Source organism: Balaenoptera acutorostrata, chromosome 18 (assembly GCF_949987535.1).
Source record: "Balaenoptera acutorostrata chromosome 18, mBalAcu1.1, whole genome shotgun sequence".
Taxonomy (NCBI): Eukaryota; Metazoa; Chordata; class Mammalia; order Artiodactyla; family Balaenopteridae; genus Balaenoptera; species Balaenoptera acutorostrata.
Genome location: NC_080081.1, coordinates 11,243,695 through 11,264,817, shown reverse-complemented (window position 1 = coordinate 11,264,817; position 21,123 = coordinate 11,243,695). Strand labels below are relative to the sequence as shown.

Sequence of the window (21,123 nt, the reverse complement as noted above, 5' to 3'; positions counted from 1 at the left end):
GAAGGAAGCGTTTCCTGTTTGCAGAGGCTCACGCTGAACCTACAGAAAGAGCAGATTAGTGTCAAAACATCCCAGAACCTAGAGCTCCTGTAACTTTCTGCTTTTTAAGCACTTTTTTACTATCACAGCTTGGGGTTTAGTTTTGTTTTGTTTTGCCTACTCTTTCACTCTCACTCCCTTTGAAGAATAAAATGTTACAGAATCAGCCAGAGGTTCATTCCTCTTCCCACTGTTCCATAGCAGGTGTGTCGTGTCTGATGCTTTTGTATGGTATCCACTGCCGGTGCGTGTTTGTATCTTCACCACCTGTGAGTATGTATCAAGGCTTCTCAGCCTGGACACTGTGGGCACTTTGGTCCAGGCCGTCCTTTGTCGCGGGGTCTGTCCTGTGCCGCATAGGATGTTCAGCAGTATCCCTGGCCTCTACTCGCTAAATACCAACAGCACCACCTTCCTGTCCCCAGCCTCCCACCCCCAACCCAAGACAACCAAAAATGCCTCCAGACATTGCCAAATGTCCCCTGGGAAGCAGAATCACCACTAATATATATACATATTTATATTTATAGTTATATACTATGTATATGTAAACTATCCGTAAAATAGTTTAAATAGTATACTATTCTAAATATTTTTAAGTTTATGCAAATGGTATTGTATATACATATTCTTATACAACTTTCTTTGTTCGTTGTATTTTTGAGATTTATCCATTAGATCTAGTTCATTTATTCTAGCTGCACATATATAATAGAACCACTTAATAATTTATTTCCCTCTTTAGGGACAGTTGAATTTTTTACATTTGCTTACTTAATATTATAATCAGTGCTTCACAGAATATCCTCATAAATGCCCCATTAGGCACTCATAGCTCCCTGGAGATGAAATTGCTAGATCATAGAACATCCTCAGTTTTACTAGAGCTTGACACATTGTTCTCTAAAATGTTTGTGCCAATTTAAACTCTCATCAACAATATATGGAGTTACCATTTCCTTCACATCATCCGTATCCTTGGTATTGTTAGACATTTTATTTTTGCCAGTCTTACAGGTATGAAATGACTTATTGCTGTTTTTTTTTTTTTTTTTTTTTTTAATTTTTTTTTTATTTTATTATTTATTTATTTTTGGCTGTGTTGGGTCTTCGTTTCTGTGCGAGGGCTTTGTCTAGTTGTGGCAAGTGGGGGCCACTCTTCATCGCGGTGCGCTTGCCTCTCACTATCGCGGCCTCTCCTGTTGCGGAGCACAGGCTCCAGACGCGCAGGCTCAGTAATTGTGGCTCACGGGCCCAGTTGCTCCGCGGCATGTGGGATCTTCCCAGACCAGGGCTCGAACCCATGTCCCCTGCATTGGCAGGCAGATTCTCAACCACTGCGCCACCAGGGAAGCCCTGACTTATTGCTGTTTTAATTTGCATTTCCTAATGCTAGCGGGGTTGAACATCTTTTCTTATGTTTATTGACTCAGGGTTTCCTCTTCTGTAAATTGTTTATTCATATACGTTATCTGCTTTTCTCTTGTATTATTTATTTTGTCTAATTGATTCTTTACATATTCTGGATGCTATTTTGTCAGTTATATGTTGCAAACATTTTCTCTTAATCTATACTTTGCCTTCTAGCTTTATTTTTTTTAATCATACAAAAGTTCTTGTTTGTAGTAATTGTTAGCAATCCTTTTTTATGATTGATCCTTTATATTTTTGTTTTAGAAATCCTTTCCTATCCCAGCAACATAAAGAATGTCTCTTATTTCTTCTAAAATTTTTAACAGTTTAGCTTTCCAGATTTAAATCTTTAACCTATGGGGTTTATTTTATTTTATTTTATTATTTTTTTATATTTAGTCATCTTGGCTGGTTTAATCACATTGTTGTTGTTGTTTATTTTTTGGCTGCACGACGTGGTGTGTGGGATCTTAGTTCCCTGACCAGGGATCGAACCCGCACCCCCTGCATTGGAAGCACGGAGTCGTAACCACTGGACTGCCGGGGAAGTCCCTGTGGGGTTTATTATAAAATAAATTAGTTTTTGTATACGATATGAAGTAAAGGTCAAATTTTATCTTTTTTTAAATTAATTTATTTATTTGGCCACGCCACACAGCATGTGGGATCCTAGTTCCCCAATCAGGGATCGAACCCTTGCCCCCTGCATTGGAAGTAAAGAGTCCCAACCACTGGGCCGCCAGGGAGGTCCTCTCTTTTTCCATCTCTATAACCATTTGTCCTAGTACTGTTCATTAAGTGGTGTGTCTTTTTCCTGCTGATTTACAATGTCTCCTCCATCATATACCAAGTGCCCATGTTTACTTTTGATTTGTTGACTGTCTCTCCTGTTTCTTTGCCCTGTTTACCTATCATGTGCTAATACCGTCCTACTTTAATTCTCGTAGTCTAACAGTAGGTCCTAATAACTAGTAGAAAAAAAACCCCTCCCTTATACTTCTTGAAAATATTCAGGTCTAGTTTTGACCCTTAACTTGAGGTTGTCTCGTTCAACCAAAACACACACACACACACACACACACACGCGTGTGCACACTTGTGAATTTTGAATATATACCCATTAGGAATAGGTTTAGCTCCATATGACAGAAAACACAAAATCACAGAAACCTAAACAAGGCAGAAGTTTGTCTCGTGTAAAAGAAGTCAGACGTTGATAGCCCCGAGCTGGTGGGGCCCCTGCATGAAGTTGCGCCCCGAGGCTCCTTTTCTCTGGCTCTTGCCCTGTCCTCAGCCCGCCTGGGCTCCAGGAAGGAGGAGGAAGCAATGAGGAAGGGTGCATCCCTCCCTTTAGGATCTCTTCTGGAGCGGGGTGAGGGAAGGATGGATTGGGAGTTTGAGATTAGTGGATGCAGACTAAGTTATGTAAGATGGATACACAACAACATCCTACTGTAGAGCACAGGGAACTATATTCAATATCCTGTAATAAACAATAATGGAAAACAATATGAAAAAGAATATATATATGTAAATCAACCACACTTCAATAAGATAAATTTTTTTAAAAATTTAACTCATTTAAAAGAAATAGAGATCTCTTCTGGAGGTCCCAGATGCCCTTTTTGCTTGCATACCATTGGCAGAACTGAGTCCTCGTGGGGGAAGCTGAGAAATGTACTAACTGTGCATCACCCCCCCAAAAAAAGTCCTATTTTTAAAGAAAAGGGAATGTGGATATTGAAAGTCAACCAGCAGTCTCTGCTACAGCCTGGAATTGGCAGAGTGTGAAAAGATGACAGTATTGAGTCTTCCAGGCAGGAATGTGCTGTCTTTCCACTTATTTAGGTCTTCTGATATCCTTCAATCAAGTTTACCAGTTTTCATAGAGATCTTGCAAATTATTTGTTAGATTTAATTCCTGAGTACCTAATGGTTTTTATTTATCTTTGTAAATAGGAATTTTTTGCACTTATACTTTCTCAGTGATCACAGGCAAGGAATGTTAGTGATTTTTTTAATTTTGTACTCATTGGTTCTCATTTTCTAGGTAGACAGTCATCATGTGTGATGACAGTTTCTCACTTTCCATCCTTCTGCATTTTCTTTCACAGGTGGTTGGTTTCATCCTCATTATGCCGTGACTCTTGTTGAAAGCAAGTGGTGATAATAGGGATTCTTGTCTCTTCATCAAGTTTTATCAAATTATTTTTATATCTGTTGAGTGTGAACATTTGGTTTTCCTCCTTTAATCTGTTAATGTGTGAATTACATTACTATATTTTCTAAGATTCCTGAGGTAAATCCTAATATAGTACATCATAGTGGATAAGATGATGATCTTTTTTGAACATTGTTGGATTGAGTTTGCTAATCTTTTATTTAGGATTATTGCATCTGTCCATAAATGAAAAATAGATTGTTTTATAATTCTTCTTTCTCATAACAGCCTTCTCTGATTTTTGGAAACAGCGTTATATAGCCTCAAAAAATTAGGTGGGGAGCTCTTCTTCTTTTCTGTTCTCTAGAACAACTTGTGTAAGATGGCAGGTCCTCAAAATTTTCATAGACTTCACCAGTAGATTTTTGGTAGGTAGATTTTTAAGTATTATTTCAATTACATTAATGGCTAAAAGTCTAATCAGGTTTTCTATTTCTTTTTGTAACTTTCCATTGAAGTATAACATACAGAAAAGTTAGCATTATATAAAAGTAATCATACAAATGTACTTTTTTGTGTTTATTTTATTTAACATTTTATTTGAGAGATTTAGCCATATTGTTGCATACAATTGTAGTTTGTTCATTTGAACTGCTATATAATACTACATCATGTGAATATACTATAATGTATCCATTCTACTTAGTGGGCATTTGGGTAGTTTCCAGTCTTTGAGGATTGCAAACAACACTGCTGAGAACATTCTGGTCCCTGCCCTTGGTGAACATGTGTTTGCATTTATGTTGTCCAGGAGTGGAATTTGCTGAGGCATCCACGAATGTACAGCTTTAGTCGATGCTCCTGAACAATTTTTAAAACTGATTACCAATTTCTATTCCTTCTTGAGTTTTGGCAAGTTATGTTTTTCTAGAAAATTGTCTATTTCGTCAAAGTTATTAGCACAAATAAAGTATTCTTATTTAATACCTGTAATTATGTTCCTTGTGTTATTCCTAATATAATTTGTGCTTCTTTCTTTGTCTTTTCACTAAGCATCAGGTTTATTCATTTTATTTGACTTTTTCAACAGTCAGCATTGGGTTTTCATTGATTCCTTCTGTTGTGTCTCTGTTTCCCACTTTATTAACATTTGCTCTGTACTTCATTCTTACCAATTTCTTTAGACCATTGTTACCTTCTCTAACTTCTTAAATTGTATTTAACTGTTTAATTTTCAGTCTTCATTTTCTTTAAGCTCAATATTTTAAAATTACATCAACTACTTAATTATATCCCACAAGCTTTGATTGGTAGTAGTCTCAATTTTATTCACTTTTAGATATCTTCTAACTTCCATTATGATTTTTCATTTTTGATCTCAAATGTGTGCATTTTTGTTTTATATTAATTATAATTTTGATATTTATTTTTAGTTGAATTATAGTCAGAGAATATAGTCTGTATAATATTTATGTTTTGGTATTTGCGGACATTTCATATAGGACTTAGTGCACTGTCACTTTTTTAATAAATAATTTACTTAGAAAAGAATGTATAGTCTCTAAAAATTGAGTGCAGGCTATATATGTCCGTCTAGACAAACTTGTTATTTATGTTCTGTATTGTTATTAATTGTCTGTCTGCTTGATCTATCGGTATATGCTGAAAATTAAATATATGTCTAGATGTTTCCACTTCACTTGTAATTTTGTTAAATTTTACTTTCTGTATTTTGATGCTGGCATGTTATATATAAATAATATCAATGTATCTTAGTGGTTTTATCCCCAATAATGCCTCTTTTGCCCTTGAGGTCTATTTATTTGACATGAATATAGCAACATCAGTTTGCTTTAATATTTCTTTTTCCATCTCTTTACATCAACTTGTCTATGTCTTTATATTTTCAGTTTGTCTGTTGTTGGGTTGGGGGGAATGGGAGAGATTTCAAAATTGACAATCTCAGCCTTTCAGCTTGTGAGTTTGTCAATGTATATTTAGTGTGATCATTAATATATTTGAATTTATTTCTACCAGTATCTCTCCAGAACAGTTTTGCATAATATCTCTATTTTTAGTTTCCCTATTTTTTAAAAAAACTATCTTTTTTTTTATAGCGTCCTATTCTTTTTTTTTAACTCCTTCTGTATCTCAGTCATCTTAAAACTTCTAATTTTATGGTTTTTTTCAGAATGTTGTAAATTTAAGTTCTTGGGGATCTAGTCCTCCTATTTATTGTACACACTGACTCTTGCTCATGATGGGTTTTTTCCTCATGGGTTTTGTAGTTTGGGGTCCGAGTCTTCCCCCACTGGAGCTGTATCTATGAATCCCATCTAATTCCAGGATGAGAGAGTGTCTCTCCAGAGTAACTTTAGATTTACTTCTGCTTGGCTCCTTAGGTGTATCCGTCTCCAATCCCAGAACGAATTTTATGTACTTTTCGATGGGTTCTTAGAGCAGATGTGTGGTGTAACTTGAACCCCAAATTTCCCTGCAGTTCTCACCTCTCAGGCAGACCAAGATTCCTGCTCCCTCCCTCAGGAAAATCTGCTCTTTGGTTGGTTTTTTCTCATCCTCTCTCACTGGGGGTGCTGCCATTTGAGGTTGTGCCTTTAAGGAGGTAATGAGCTTAAAGTCACTGCCCCTTTCAGACCCAAGGCCTCCTCTCCTGAACCCAAATAGGTGGTAAAACCCAAGTAGCTCTGGATTAGCAGGATGTGCTCCCCCCTCACACTCCATCCTCTCTTCTTTACTGCCCTGGTTTTCCAGAGCTTGTTTCTGGCATCTTGGGGCCTCCATCTTCCCTTTATGTTCAGCTATGCATATGAAATATTTTTAAATTTTATCTAGCATGTTTAGGTATTATAATTTTCCTATATTATAATAGGAAAAATTTTAGGTTTTCTTAGTCTCTAAATCTTCCAGAACTAGAAGACATCTAGAAACAGATTTAAGTTGATAAATTTAAAAGGCGGCATATAGGCAAAAACGTCAGTTTTTTAAAAGCATCATGCAGTGCACATGTTTTCTTCACATAGTGGCTTTTTTTCATTGATGACATAGAAAAGGCAAGAAATGACATCGCCACCAATGTGAAGTTATCCATAAAGCCACACAGAGGACAGGTGTGAACCTCTTGTCCCTGCGTGTAAGGTTTACCTTTACATTCCCGAGCCTGTCCCCCAACCTGGGTTTTATCTCCGCCTGCAGTCTCTCTCTGTGGACCTTGCTCAGAATTTACTCAAATTTTAAAAAAGAACAAGAACAGGGAGAAGGGGAGCTGGAGGAGAAAGGGGGGAGGAGCAACATTTTAAAGAGCTGCTGAAGGAAGCTCCAGGTTTCTGGTCGCCTGCCCTGAATTTGCCTCCTCTCGTGTCTTCCCGAGTCCAGCGGAGTTGGGACAGTGTCGGTGGGGACACCATGGGGCTGAGGGTGGGAGTGACTGCATGTGTCTTCCACTGCCTTCTGGAGTCAAATTGCACAGATCCCTTTGGCAGTAGCTGCTACCTTCTTTTCTCTCTGTGCACCTATTGCAGGCTGCTGATTTTAGCCTATTGATTCAGCTTGCACACAGCAGGTCCATCTGACATTTTATTTCCAGTCTGCAGCTGTGACTGCATTGCAAGAGAAAGCTCTTTAGTGCGTCACGATGTTTCTGCTCCTCCTGTGTCTGAACGCTGTGCATTGATCTCTTTGTAGGGAGGAATGATCAACTGGAACCGTCTTTTCCCTCCTCTACGTCAGCGACGAAACGTAAACTATCAGGATGGTCGGCAGTCTGAGCAACAAGCGTCCCCTCCTCTAGAGGTTTCGGAGGAGCAGGTAATCAGAAACACCTGGTACTTACCCTAAACCCATGCTTCACACTCCAAGCAGTTTTGGTGAACGAGACTTGAAAGAAATCAAGCATATAAATACAAAGATTTTGATATCAGGTAAACCACCACCTACACCAGTGATAGACACTTGGGCCCTTTATTGGCTACTGTGGGTCTTATGAGTTTGAGGAAGGCATAATTTGAAACAAAAATGCGTTGTGATCGCTTATTTTTAAATCTGTGATATTTCATGGTTACTGAAGTTGGTTCACGACGCAGGCTGGGAGAGAAGGAGGCAGAAGGACAGGGAGCTTCTCTGTGTGGTTTTCACTTAGGAACCAAGTTAATGTTTTACATACTGAAAAAGCAAATCAACAATGGGGACAATCATAAAACTAAAAGGACACTGAAATAAATGTTCCAGCTATATCTTAAGTGAATAATGTAATCGAAAGGGAGAGGGAAAATTAATTTCGGTAACTTTTGAACGTAATATGCCCTCTTAAAAAAAAAAAAAGAACTGCAAACCTCAAACTCTTCATGGGTTTATTTTTCATGGTGATATGAGTACAGCAATTCTGAAATTATATTGTATGTATTGTAGATTAGAGGAAACGAGGAAATAGGATGATCTAAAGGGACAGGATGTATGCAGCTTAATCTCAGGTGGCTCAGGAAAAATAAATGGGAGTGTGTGTGTGTGTGTGTGTGTGTAGACAGAAAGCAACTGTGGCAAAGTAATAATTGGTGAATGTGGATGAAGAGTAATTGGGTTCTTTGTGCTCTTCTTGAAATTTTTCTAGAAGTTTGTAATTATTTCACACTAGAAAGTTTTTGAAAATCTAAGCTAGTAGGTTGAGAGCACTTCAGTAACAACCCTTTTAAATTTCATTCTGCAAATGTTGCTTTCTTCTCATAAAAGCAAATCAAGGTCAGTGTTTCATAGCGAGTCACCCCATGCACTTTCCCCATCCCCTGTTCCCAGAGCCAACAAAAGCCAGTCCGATCCAAGGCACTCAGTCTCTGTGGCAAAGCTGTATGTATCCTGGCTTTTTCTGGAACTCAGGAGGGGCTTCTGGGCAGGGCGCCCACTGGCACCTCTGGGTTAGGCCACCACAAGTGAGAGAAACCAATGGAATATGCCTGACGAGCTGACCCAACCCCTCGCCCTTAACTTCTCAGCTCAGACTCATCCTTTGAGCAACTCGTTAGGGTTGAGAGATGGATTAAGGAGCCATAGTTCTCTTCCACCTCCATTAGCGAATTTCCAAAAAACTGTTAGTCCCACGATTAGAAGATAAAGCCGAGTAACTCAGCATTTATAAGGCATTTATAATAACAGATTAAAAAATAAACTAATACTCTCAAATTCAGGTGAAAAGAAATAAAGTTCTGTTATATTACTGTTTCCTTGATAGAACCCAGGTCACATCCCTCACAACAGAGCAGCCGTTAACGATAGAAAGTATTTAAAGGTGAAATAGTTCTTAGTTTTGACACTTGAGGGAAAAAAAGTGTCAAAAAATGAAAACAAGGTGAATGTGTGTAATTGAAGTCTTTAGGGTTTTTTTTTTTAAATGAATCATTCTCCTTGATCCTCCCAGAATGACGAGAGCGAGGTTAACATGATGTCGGTATCAGTTCAAAATATCCTTTACTTCTTCTTGGCTCTGTTATGAAAAGATGTAAATACATGAGAGGTTGTTTTTAACATGCTTCCTTATTCATTGACTTTTCTAAATCTTGTCTTTTCTCTTTCTTGATTATCCTGAAATGGCCTTACAGACTGCCCCGCATTAAGACATGGAGGTCCCCCTCAACATTATTTCTGTAGACTCTCAATAGTTTTTGTGTTAGGTGCTCGAGAGACTGTAAAAGAGAAGAAAGACGTTGTTCTTACCTCAAGACATTTACAGTAATGTTTACAAATGTATAGTTACATATAATCTCTTGGTTAGTTGGAGGCTAGACACTGTCTAAAATATCATTTGGGGTTTCCTTGGTGGCACAATGGTTGGGAATCTGCCTGCCAATGCAGGGGACGCGGGTTCAGGCCCTGGTCCGGGAGGATCCCATGTACCATAGAGCAGCTGGGCCCGTTTGCCACAACTGCTGAGGCTGCGCTCTGGAGCCCACACTCCACAGCGGGAGGGGGCCCCCCCAGTGAGAGGCCCCGCGCACCGCGACGAGGGGTGACCCCCGCTCATGGCAACTGGAGAAAGCCCGCCCGCAGCAACGAGGACCCAATGCAGCCAAAAATAATTAAATAAATAAATATATTTTTTTAAACAATTATTTGTTAGTAACATTAAGATAGTTTGAATTAACAAAACCTTTTTATGCTTAATTTTTCAATTAGATGTGCTGTACTTTATTTAAATATCAGTCATGTGATTTTAATGCATTTAAGAAACTTAGTACTTTTCTAAACCAAGGAAAAGAGAAATGGTTATTTGAGTTTTTTCTGATGTGAGCAAATACTTCAGGAATTTTAGTGAAAGTTATTTAAGATAGGAAATGTAGTCCATCTATTTTGAAAACAAAGAATATTCTAAGAAAGAATGTGCATCCCCTGTTAAGTCTAGTAAGACTCTAACATACGGCCATAGAAATGTTTGCCACCTTTTCTACTATTGCTATTAAGTTTCTGGATTTTTAGTTCTTCACGATCCACTCCTACTGTTTTTCAACAAGCACCTTTGCCAGTTCATCACCCCTTGCAGATGCCACCCCAAACCCTACTAGTATCTTAAAAATAAGTGTGTGCATTATTGCGTTTCTGTCTCTTTTTATTTTTTTCTTCTTAACCAGGGATTTTCATATTACACCCACACGCAAAATTAACAAATAATGAAATTTTGTCATATTGGCCTCATTTTTTTTTTTAATCAAAAGGGAAAAAAACTTCCCAAGTTTGTCTCTCTTGAGCCCTCCCCAAGCTTAGAAGGTGACCCTTCGGTTTATGCTTAATGGGACGCACAGGTGAAATCGGACAAGGAAGTTAAACAGGACTAACTAAGCCAATGCCAGCATTTAACGAAAGGAGGACAAGCATGGAGTTTACAAATGCTGACTTCCTCACTTCCAATCACATGTTTCCCTCCTTGTAGTCAGCCAGCGGTTATCAGCTGTCCGCTCTGCCCAGTCTAACCACTGGGCTAGGTTCTTGAACTACGGAGATAGGTAAGGCAAGCGATTCCTGCCTGCACGTGGTGCAGAGCCCAGGGTGAAGCCAGGCTCAGCGGCAGCTCTTGCCAGCTGTAATCAAACCTTCCGATGCTGCTGAAGGATTGCCAGTGTGGGAGGGCGGGGGCAGTGCTCTTTGTAAAGATGTGGCCTGGTGAAAAGCGCATCAGATCTGGGGAAGCACAGGTGGGTGGGGCTGGAGAGGAGAGTGACCGCTGGGGCAGGGGCCTCATGTGGGGAAGAAGTAGGGAGGCTTCCCAGCGGTCCTCAGTGGGGCGTGGACCTCTGCTTCCGTGCTGGAGGCATTAAGGTGCAATGCAGGATTTTAAACAGGGAATCCCATCGTTGGATTTCCCTGGAGGATGGGCTCGACGTGAAAGAAGGGGCGTGTTATGCTCATAACCACGCATGTAGTGTCTTCCATCTCTGCCCAGGGAACATATTACAGTCCGGGTGCTTATGAGACTCTTGCCCACTCGAGGTATGGTACCACTTCGAACGTTTATAATACGTGAGACCCGCCGTGTGGATTCCATTCATGTCCTCTGAAATATCCATCGGCCCAAGAGAGATGGCACACAGACACTCTCAGTCATAGCGGATAAGTAGCGAAATGTATTCAGTGTGAGAGAATCTAAATCTCAGTGAGTCTCTCTTCTCATCTCTGGAGTCCTCACCACTGCCTCTGAAAAACCTATCTAAACTCCAAAATGCTCACCTTATGAAAACTTAGCGCTTCTGCTCTGGGTATCTGGACCCCAGTGACTTGGGTGTTGGTATAGAGACACCCATGTCATCTGGTTCCCTGGCGGACGGTGAGCTCCATGAGGGCCAGTACCGTCTCTTCCGCGTTTCCCTCCTGACACAGAGCCTGACACACAGCAGGTGCCCGAGTGGCGGTTAGAGCAGGGCTGAACGTGAAGGTGTGGTTGGAGGGCTTCTTTTTCGAAAGAACACTTGTTTTCACTTAAAAATGTGTTAGAGGGTGGTCCTTTGTCAGACCTTTCCACCTCTAATCTCTAATGCTAGTGTTAGAATGTGTTATCCATTAGAATGAAATATTGTGTGGCAGTCAAATAATTAACCAGCTTTCGGGGGTGCCTAATTCTTCTGAGTACTGAAAGATGTAAGCAAAGGAGCCCCCCCCCCCAGCCTGTAGCCAGGGCCTTCTCAGGACTAAACCCTGAAGCAAGCAGGAGAATGCAAAGATGAGGGGCCGCTGAGCCACTGGCCGGGCAGGAGCGTAAGATAACCAGGTACAGTCCACTCAGCCAACCGTGTGATCACAGGGGTTCAGCAGTTCCAAGGAAGAGGAGAGGGGGTCAGCTAATAGGGAATGAGGGTGGCACTGACCCACAGGGATCTGGCATTGAGCTTGCCCTGATTGGTGACAAATGATAGCTATAATGAGGGCAGGGAAGGGCAAGCCTACCTCCCAGGGCCTCTCTGGGGTCACTCCTCCCGGCCGGGTGTGCACATGGCCTGGGAAGCGGCCAGCCGCCATGGGCAGCCCACAGGGGACTGGTTGGGACTACCTTTCAGGTGGGCATCGTTTTCTGCAAGAGTCAGAATTTAGGAAGTAAGAACCCCAAAAACGATTTGTTTTTGACACCCTTAGCTAAAGGGAAGTTAAAGAAAACCACAGTCTTATTTGAACAAAACAAGCAAAGGAGTGTTTCAAACTGAGAGGAATTGCTATAAATCTCATTGGAATGAACGTCCTACTTCACTTGTGTCAAAGAGTAGTAGAATGTTAAAGTGGGGTTTTATTCATTTTCTTGAGTAAGAATTACCTTGAGGTAGTAGGGGCACAAGTTCCAACCATAGAGGATTAAAAAAAAAAGGAAAGGAAAACCAGTCCAGATTTATCTCCTTTCTCTATAGGTTTCTTTTCTCGTTTGGTGAGGTCTCTCCTTGGGAAGCATATCTCCACCTTGTCCTCCTTTGCAGCACTGCCAGATGACAGTGACAGGGCTCTCCCGCGGCGCCCGCTCCTGTCCCAGCTCCCAGACCTCGGGCCGGCCTCAGGGGTCCCTGACGAAGAGCAGCTGTTAGAGTCAGAGGTCACTGCAGGGGGACCTTGCGCAAGTGTGTTTCCCTCCCAGTGAGGAGGCTGAGCTACAGTTTCAGTGCCGGCCTCTCCCTGCCATCCTGCCCCTCTGATCTTGCCGCTGGGAAGTTGCATTTTCAATCGTAAGAAACAGGCCTTGGAGATGTGACATTTGAGTCACTTGAGATTTTGTGAATAAGTGATGGGGAAAATGGGAAAAGCATACCATCCTCTTTGGATAATAACCCAGCTACACCTGGCTTCTGAAAGAAGTTAGAGAAAAGGATCGTTCGGGTTTTTAGGCTAGAAACCAAGATGAACTCTATTCTGATGTTTTGTGGTGAGTATTTTAGATGGAAACTTTCCTGTGATGCACAGGCAGGAGGAGGAAGGTACTCACGGGGCTCTGGAGTAGAGGAGGAATGTTGAAGGAGATGCGTTTTAGAAGCTTTTCCAGAATGCTGCAGACCCACCAGCGCGGCACTGACTGACATGCTCTTGACTCTGCTGTCTTCCTATCCGACTTCATTTGGGCTGGCCACCTTAGTTTTGTTAGGCCAATTCTTGTTTACGCAGTTTAAACGCTAGAAACAGGTAGCAAAGGTCACTTGCTTTGTTCAGCATCGCTGTATTCAGCCATGGCGGGAGGTGTGCGTGTGGGTATGCTTGGCTGTGGACCCGGGTGGCATCAGGTCCCTGTCATCTGGGGACCCGGGCCTCTCCCTGGATGCCAGTGACCCTGGTCCTAGGAGCCGGCGTGGTGGTGGCCCTTCTGCTCCGGGACTCCCTCCAGCCCCTCTGAAAACAAGCCTGTGTTTGATCTTGTGAAAGACACGTCAGTTCTTTGACCAACAAAGGGTATAAAACTAGCAAAGTGGAAACAGTTCAAGTGAGTGCTGAAAACAAAACCCGAGGGCAGTTTTGTCACGTCGGAGGCTCTGAGGGAGTGATCCTCTACACCCGGCCCAATGGCTTCTCAATAGGACAGAATGATCACAAGAGGGAACGCTTACTGAGCACCTGTTATGTGCCGGTCACCGTTCTAGGCCTTTCACACCTGTCTCTCCTACCCTCAAAGCTGTGAGGAAGCTGGGAGCCCGAGGCTCTAGTCCCCGGCCTGGGGCCACACAGTGACTCCGCAGAGCCCCCTCTGCCACCTGGCGGGGTCCCCACCTCCCAGCAGCTGAGGCTGGGGCGCTTCTCTAACAGCTGCCAGCTCCCCTGTGGTTTTATTTTAAGGAATTGTGAACCTCTAGAACCCTATCCGTGTCTTGCTTATGCAACCGCAGGTCTGCGTGGCCTCAATTTTCTCTTGCTACTGTTGAGCACGGGAGTTCCCGCATCGTGTGCTAAATAAAGCTTCACACTCAGACGGTTACGAAACACACAAGGGTTGTGCAAGTCGGGCGCCGATAAACACAGAGGACCACGACGGTGATTCTCGGTGTCCACCATGGGGGCTGCAGCTCTCTGCTGCGGCCCTTACCGCCCTGGCCGTGAGCAGCTGAGCCCCCGAGGAAGGGCAGCGGTGGGAGGCACAGCCCCCTGCCTGGCTGCGGCCGCCCCAGCCAGCGCCGCCCTCTGCAGGACGACGGGGCAGCCAGGAAACACGGTCGGGACCCCTCTCTCTGTCCTTCTTCTGGTTTTCTGATCGTTACCCTCATACCCACGCCCGAGCATGCCATTTCATGTTTTGTAGACGTTTACAGTTCGGGACACTAAAGGAAGCTTACACATGCCCTTTCTTCCTGTGCTCGTTCAGTTTTTAAATAGCGTTAACACTGTTTCTACTTTGTGAGCTTTCTCATCTGGTCAAAGTACCAGGTCATTCAGCAGTGAAAATGCTCTGATCACACTCGTCTTCTCGCCCCTGAAGAAATGCAAAAGGCTCCAAAGCCAGCTTTAGGCAAAGGGCTGTGATGGCCACTCGGCCACTGCCTGCGCAGAACAGCGAGCATCGTTTTCAGCGGAGACCTGTGGAAACCAGCTCAGCTGCCAAAGCCAGTGACGGCACGTGTGGTTGTGTGTCTGCAGAGAGAATGAACCTGGAGGAAGCCCTGTGTGCAGGGAACGCGTTTCTCCTCACACCAGACATCACCCCCGCGGGCGCGGCCCGGCCACCCCCGCCAGACCCAGGCGCTTCTCCCTCGGGGCCGCGGGGCCGCGGCCGCTCTGCTGTGTGTGTGCAGCAACCCCTGCTCAGCATCTCCTGGATTTCAGACCAGACTCGGAGTCAGTGGAGAGAGAACTCCAGTACAGTTGGAAGCTGTGGCCGGCAGCCCCACCTGGTACCAGCGCCGGGGCGAGGCTCACACGGCATCAGCTCCAGGTTATGAATCATGAATCGCCAAACAGATGGATTTGTTCCTGTCGGCTGGGTGCAAAGAGGCAGCCAGGCGTTAGCTATGCTTGAAGTACTAGAGGTGACAGAGGTGACAGCGAGTGTAGCATTTGCCACACTGTTCACCGTCATTGAGAGAGGCCAAGTCATTGGCCCGTGGTGTCATGTCCGTGGGCAACAGAGACAAGGCAGGCAGAGCTGCCCAGCCCCTCACTGGCCACGTTCACTCCACTAAAGATAGTGGTCCTTAACTGGAAGTGACTGGAATAAACATCATGAAAGGTTATTTCAATCCAGGAGTGTATGAAATAGCCTGGCCGGAGTACCCAGACCAGTGAGGTGGTTTCTCCCTGTTGACACACATCCAGCACGGGTCCTGTGGCCCTGCTCCCCGAGTGACACTCAGTGTGAAATGACCCCAAGGAAAGGGAAAAGTGTGGATTCTGAGAGTTGAACGGCAAAAGTGATGTGTCACGTGTGGCAGGAGGCTGAAATAGATTATCAAGCAGATACTTGTGAGAGGTAAAGGGCCTTGTGGTCTGAAGGCACCAAACTGATCCTGTTGACACAGGATGCCACCAAGACATTTGCACTTCTCGCCACGTCGGGAGAGATGTTAGTGACATTGCAACAGATAATAATATGAAGTTTGAAACTGGTTAAAATTCAAAAAACCTGTTGATGAGCCACTTGGATAGAAAGGGGAGGGCTCTGGTGAGTTCTGGGCCCTGCCTTTGGCCTTGTCTGCTTGGCATTTTAACTTGAGTGACGTTGTAGAGCTTATTAGCAAATGTGCTAATCAGATGTGGGGATAATAGAGTTTGAGGGAGCTAACACAGGAAACAACAGAATTTAAGCTGACAGAGTTTTGGTTGGCTAGAAAACGATCAGAGGACGTTCGACAGAGATGCTCCCAATCCTAAACCTGGAAGAGCAGATACAGACTTACTCGGAGGCCCGGCTTGAGCGCATTTCACTCAGGGTTTATAGCAGGCCCGCTAACTCACCACCCCAGGGTGCTGTAGCTACACGCTCGGGACGTGTACATGCACACACATGCATGCACACCCACTGTGCCAAGGGCTGGGATGGCACAGTCTAGCTGCCCTCTGCCCTGGGCAGACCACGCCCACGGTACCATATTCTGCAGCAGCACAAATGGGCGAGCGCTGGAAGGGGAGGGGCAGGCTGGAAAGTGCTGGATTCTGAAACACAGGGATGAACGAAGGCAGCCAGGGCTCTTACAGTATGGTGGTAAGAAGAAGCTGTCGGCCCTAAGTCACAGCCTGGAGGAGCACAGGACAGAGGTCAGTGGGACCACAAGACCCCTACTCTGGGTTTCTCCTCGGCTGGGAAACGTGGGAAAGGGCCACGGGCCGCGAGATCAGTGGACGAAGACGAGGTAACCAGGCCAAGGGCAAAGGGGAGAGCCTCCCAGCAGAGGACACACCGGCAGCAAAGGTGGGAGACACAGAGCCACACGGCCTGGGACGGACCAGGAGCTGCGTGCCTGCGGAGGTGGGGAGGCCACTCAAGCGCGCGCCTCGTGCAGAGAAAGGAATGGGGCTGTTTCCTGTGGCTTAAAAAGGCAAATTAGGGCCTTTGAAGTCCCACAGGCCGGTAACTAATTAGACTCAGATTCGACTCCCTTGAGGAAGAGCTTTCCATCCCGGCCAGTGGGTGAAGAAGTGTTCCTGAGACTCCGGAAAGGGCCACTTTTTCCCAGAGCAGGAGATGGAAGCAGGGATCCCTGCCATTCTGCCCACGCCGGCAGTCGGTCCGTTACCCCCGGAAGCTGAGCTGGAAACCGGCGGTCTCCTCCCCCAGGCCGGCCCTTAGGAGGCGTGTGTGCAGGTGGAGAACTGGAAGGAGGTTCCTTAGAGGGAGGACCCTCACTGTGCTTTCTTTGAATCCTGGTCTTAACAGCCCACCGATGAGGGATCACAGTGTCAGTTCCAAAAACACCAGCTAGAACCCCGGCTTCTGAAAAGTGGGCCGAGTCTCCTCCCAGCCGGTTAGCCTCTCCCTAAGGCCCCCCTGAGGGACGAGGAGTCTGGGGTCTCAGTCACCCCTGCGGCCGCCCGCTTGCCCCGCCTGCCCTCGCCCGCCCGCGCACACGCCCCTCAGCTGGGGGGAAGGAGAGGCAGCGGGGCTCTGACCACTGGGGAGCCCCAGGGCATCGCGTTCTACCGGAAGGAAGGTTAGAAGTGGTGACTAAGCCCCCAGCCCCTTGTCAACTCACACCTCGTTGGAAATCTCAACATTTGTAAGAGTATCACTTTTCACTATATATTATTGCAAATGTAGTGTATTTCAAAATAAGTTTAAAAAAAAAAAGCAACACCTGCGGCTAGTCCAGGGTCATAAGTGTTTTTATAATACATTTTAAAGTGGGAAAACAGGTTACGAATAAACTGTAGTGACACTGCCTGTTTTGACCTTGGAGACTGCCTGTATGTAAAAGTACAGGAAATCTCTACATTCACAGATTCAGGATTTGTGGTCGAAAAGATGGAGGCCTCGACCTCCCTGCTCTCGGTGGCTTTAGCTGCCTCCTCTGCGCAGTTCTGCCCGGGCTTCGCCCCCTCTGCGCAGCTGCTGCCCGCAGGCCGGCGGGGACTCCGGGGACGCTGCACCTGCCGTGAGACGCTGGGCGGGCGGGGGGGTGGCGGGCTCCCCAAGGCCGTGCTCTGCCTGAGCCACACCAGGAACGCAAAGGCGCGTGTACCCTCGGAGCCCGCCAGCCTCAGGACGCCTGCGGCTTGGATAAGCTCTTCCTCGGGAGTCAGATTCGACCCGGAAGGAGTGTGGCTGGTGCAGACCTGCTTCCCAGACCCCGCGCCGCAGCTCGGCTGCCCTCTGCGCATCCTGGCAGGTCTCTGACCCTCGGAAGCCCCCTTTCTCGTCTCTAAAGTGAGGACTCAGTGAGAAAATGCGTATTTATTGGCTGTATATAGTGAGCACCTTAAAAGGTTGAGCCGGTTGTAATTTTATAAGCATCAGATTTCACGCTGAAATGGAAACCTGTTGTGTTGTGTTTTTTTGATCTGTCCTACAGAACTCACACGAGGAACATTCTGGGGCTGGTGGGTCAGTAGCAGTGTCGTCAGCCTCATGAGGCTTCTGGTTTTGTTTCTGTTTTCAGGTTGCCCGGCTCATGGAGATGGGATTTTCCAGAGGTGATGCTTTGGAAGCCCTGAGAGCTTCAAATAATGACCTTAACGTGGCCACCAACTTCCTGCTGCAGCACTGACGGTCCCAGCGGACAGCACAGGGGCTGGCGGGCTGCTGACCACAGCGGGTGCCGTCCCGCTACCGGCTCAGCCCCAGGACCCGGCACTCTCTGACGCGATGTTCTCGCTGTCCTCTTGAGCAAAGGGTGGTCCCCGCTGCTCCCTCCCTTAATTCCAAGATCATTACCATTAAGTATCCAAAATAAGTTTGCCATTAAGGTAGCATGTATTTTCTATCTTTATTTTTTTATGGAGTATTTTCCTTGGTTTGGAGAATTAATCTCCCATTCCTAATGTGTTTTAAATGCATTAAAATTGCAGATTTCTGCAAGCAGTTGAATAGCACTCCAGGTGGGAAATTACCGCTATTGTCATATTCTTTTTACTATAATGCATCTTTCTACATTATATCTGATCATAAGTGCTGGAAAGGGGACTGTTACTCAGAAAGGACCTGTCAAATTTTCTTTATGGACTTTTTTCATTGCTTTTTTTTTCCCCCCCTCAAATTTGCTTTCAAACCCAGGTGGCTGTTCAGAGTCCCCACTCCCTAGGGATGATCAGTTCATACCTGCCGCACGCAGAGTTGGCCAGGCCCGGCCACTGAGGGAGGGACAGGGAACTGAGCCCTCTTCCGCCTGTCCCAGCCCGCTCCCGTCTAGGGGGTTTTTCCCAACTACTCCCTGCTTCCATTGAAAAACAATGATTAGAATCAGGTACCGATTCGAGGTTCTGGAATACTCCGTGAAACATAACTGGAGTTAATTTTGCTTAGAATATCCACAGTTAGCCACTCAGGCTAGGAGTAAAAATGGGACAAAGAGAAGAGCGGGGGTCCCTGGAGCAGTACGGGGCGTCCTAGCTGCAGGGCCGGCCCCTCTGGAGGCAGGTTCCGCCTGGCCCTGGGGTGATCAGATATCAGCCTGAGGCAGGGTAGACTGACCCCACCTTGGGGAGGAGGGGGTGGCCGGAGCAGATGAGCCTGAAAAGATCTAAAGCAAGATTTAAGGAAACTTGCAACTATTGTGTTCTGCAAAGCCAGCAGAAGTGTTGCAAACTGATGCAAATTTAGACATGCGTGGTACTTACAATAAAGTTTTTAATGTGTTTTACTTTTTGGTGTTTCTTTATTAGACTTACCTAAATAAAACTTTGTTCTAGTCTGTACTATTCTTTACCATCCAAACAAAAAAAAATTTTTTTTTTATCAGACTGCTCATCTTTCTTCAGAAGATTTGGGTGCTTTCTTTGAAGTGAGAGGAGCCCTTTGATTCCTGTAAGTAGGACTGGCCCTGTGAGACCCCATTCTGAGGCTTGTTGGGGCCGTCAGCCTGCTCGGAATGGGGGCTGAGGTGAGTGTCTGGGAGCCTAGCTGGTCCCAAGCACAGGCCCTGACTTGATCTGAGTGTCCCCATCTCAGGCGTAAGGACAGTTGACAGTAATGGGACATCCTTGACCACAGTCACTGACAGGGCATCACTAGAGGGCCTAAGAGTGTGGATTTGTGTATGACCTCTGCAGCAAATCTAAACCCACCCTCTGGGCTTCCAGTGCAAAAAAGAGCAACCGTATCCAAAAATACACCATCTCCTGAGTTCCTTCTCACCTCCAGAGAGTGCCTAGTGAAGCGAAATCAAACCAGAGGCAAAATTCTCCCTCGAGACTTTTCACTGCTTCTCTCCCAGAGGATGGGGAGCAGAGAGCCCACTGTTGGGATCACAGGGTGAGGCTTAAAGAGGATTCACCACCCCAAGTTCTTGTTTGTTTCCTTGTCAGGATTCCCTCCTAAATGAGAGAGCCTTGTCCAGCTGAAAGGAGCCTCGATGACCCTCGACTTCAGTCCTTTACTAGAAATCGAGGTCCTTACAGGTGGCGTGACCATTGGACATGCACCGACGGTGGCAGAGCCAGGACCCCTCAGGTTTGTCCTGGCTTCTTTCAACCTCTTTTCCAGTTCCCTGCGGCTGCCAAGGTCTCACCTTCCCAGTGGTGACCCGTTATTTTAAATCCTTTTCCTGCAGCTTCCGGGCCATTGTCCCCCTTCGGCTGTCACCACCCTCTAGGGTGTCCCTGACCCCACCCACACCCCCGCACACCCTCCACGTCTGACTTCACTCTCGGACCAGTTGCTGCAGTTCCCACCCCTGACCTGCTCTTGCTTCCTGCACATTTGACACAAACGGCACCCACCACCGGAGTGTGAGTTCCCGAGGACACCCACACCTCTTGTCAAGACACCCGGAAGTCTTTCAGGCTGATGGGACCCCTAAAGGACCCCATTTGCGTTCATGCATGGGGACGCGTGCCGTAGGGGGGCATCAGCAAGCCACTCGGCTTGGTTTCCTAAGAAAAGATCATTTAGGCTTTTGATTTTGTGCAAAAGTTATCAGATTGGGCCTAATTTGCAAGTGAGCAGATTCCAGATTGTAAAATAAGAAAGAAGAAATTGTCCACAGTGAGCCACCCCTCCCCTTCCCAAATAAAGGAAAACCTGCCTTCGAAGTCCTGATTCATAAACCTAGACTGAGTTCGGGATTCGAAAGGTAAACATTTTGGGGAACTTGAGCACCTGTGCTCCAGTGCCTCAGGCCCTGCCCTGCCCTGCCCAGGGCTGCTCCTGGAATCGGGTCACCCCTCCCCACAGTCAGCATCTGTCCCTCTGGCTGCTCTAGACCTGGGCTCTGCTGTCCTGCTGGGAAATTCCAGCCCCCCCCCCCCCGTGCAACCTGCAGGGGCAGTGGGAGGAGAGAAGGAAAGTTTCATGTGTTCCACCGCCAGACTTTCCCCTGGGGACTGTCCTGGCTGCCTGCCTCCTGCCCCACTCCCCCCAGCTCCGACCACGTCGCAGGGCCCCGGGGCTCCTCCCCTGTGCTGGCCGC

The 21,123-nt window shown here is 45.8% G+C and overlaps 1 protein-coding gene across 4 annotated transcripts in view; it reads left to right on the top strand.

Annotated features, from left to right (window-relative positions):
* Window positions 1-19,356, top strand: part of UBAC2 (UBA domain containing 2) — a 170,085-nt gene extending 150,729 nt beyond the window's left edge. For all 4 annotated transcript variants that reach the window (XM_007196817.2, XM_007196815.2, XM_007196816.2 and 1 more), the window contains 2 exons: window positions 7,316-7,438; window positions 18,157-19,356. In XM_007196817.2, coding sequence (XP_007196879.1) covers window positions 7,316-7,438; window positions 18,157-18,264 — 231 coding nt within the window. In that variant the 3' untranslated portion in view covers window positions 18,265-19,356. The remainder of the gene's footprint in view (window positions 1-7,315; window positions 7,439-18,156) is intronic.
* Window positions 19,357-21,123: the final 1,767 nt, after the last annotated feature.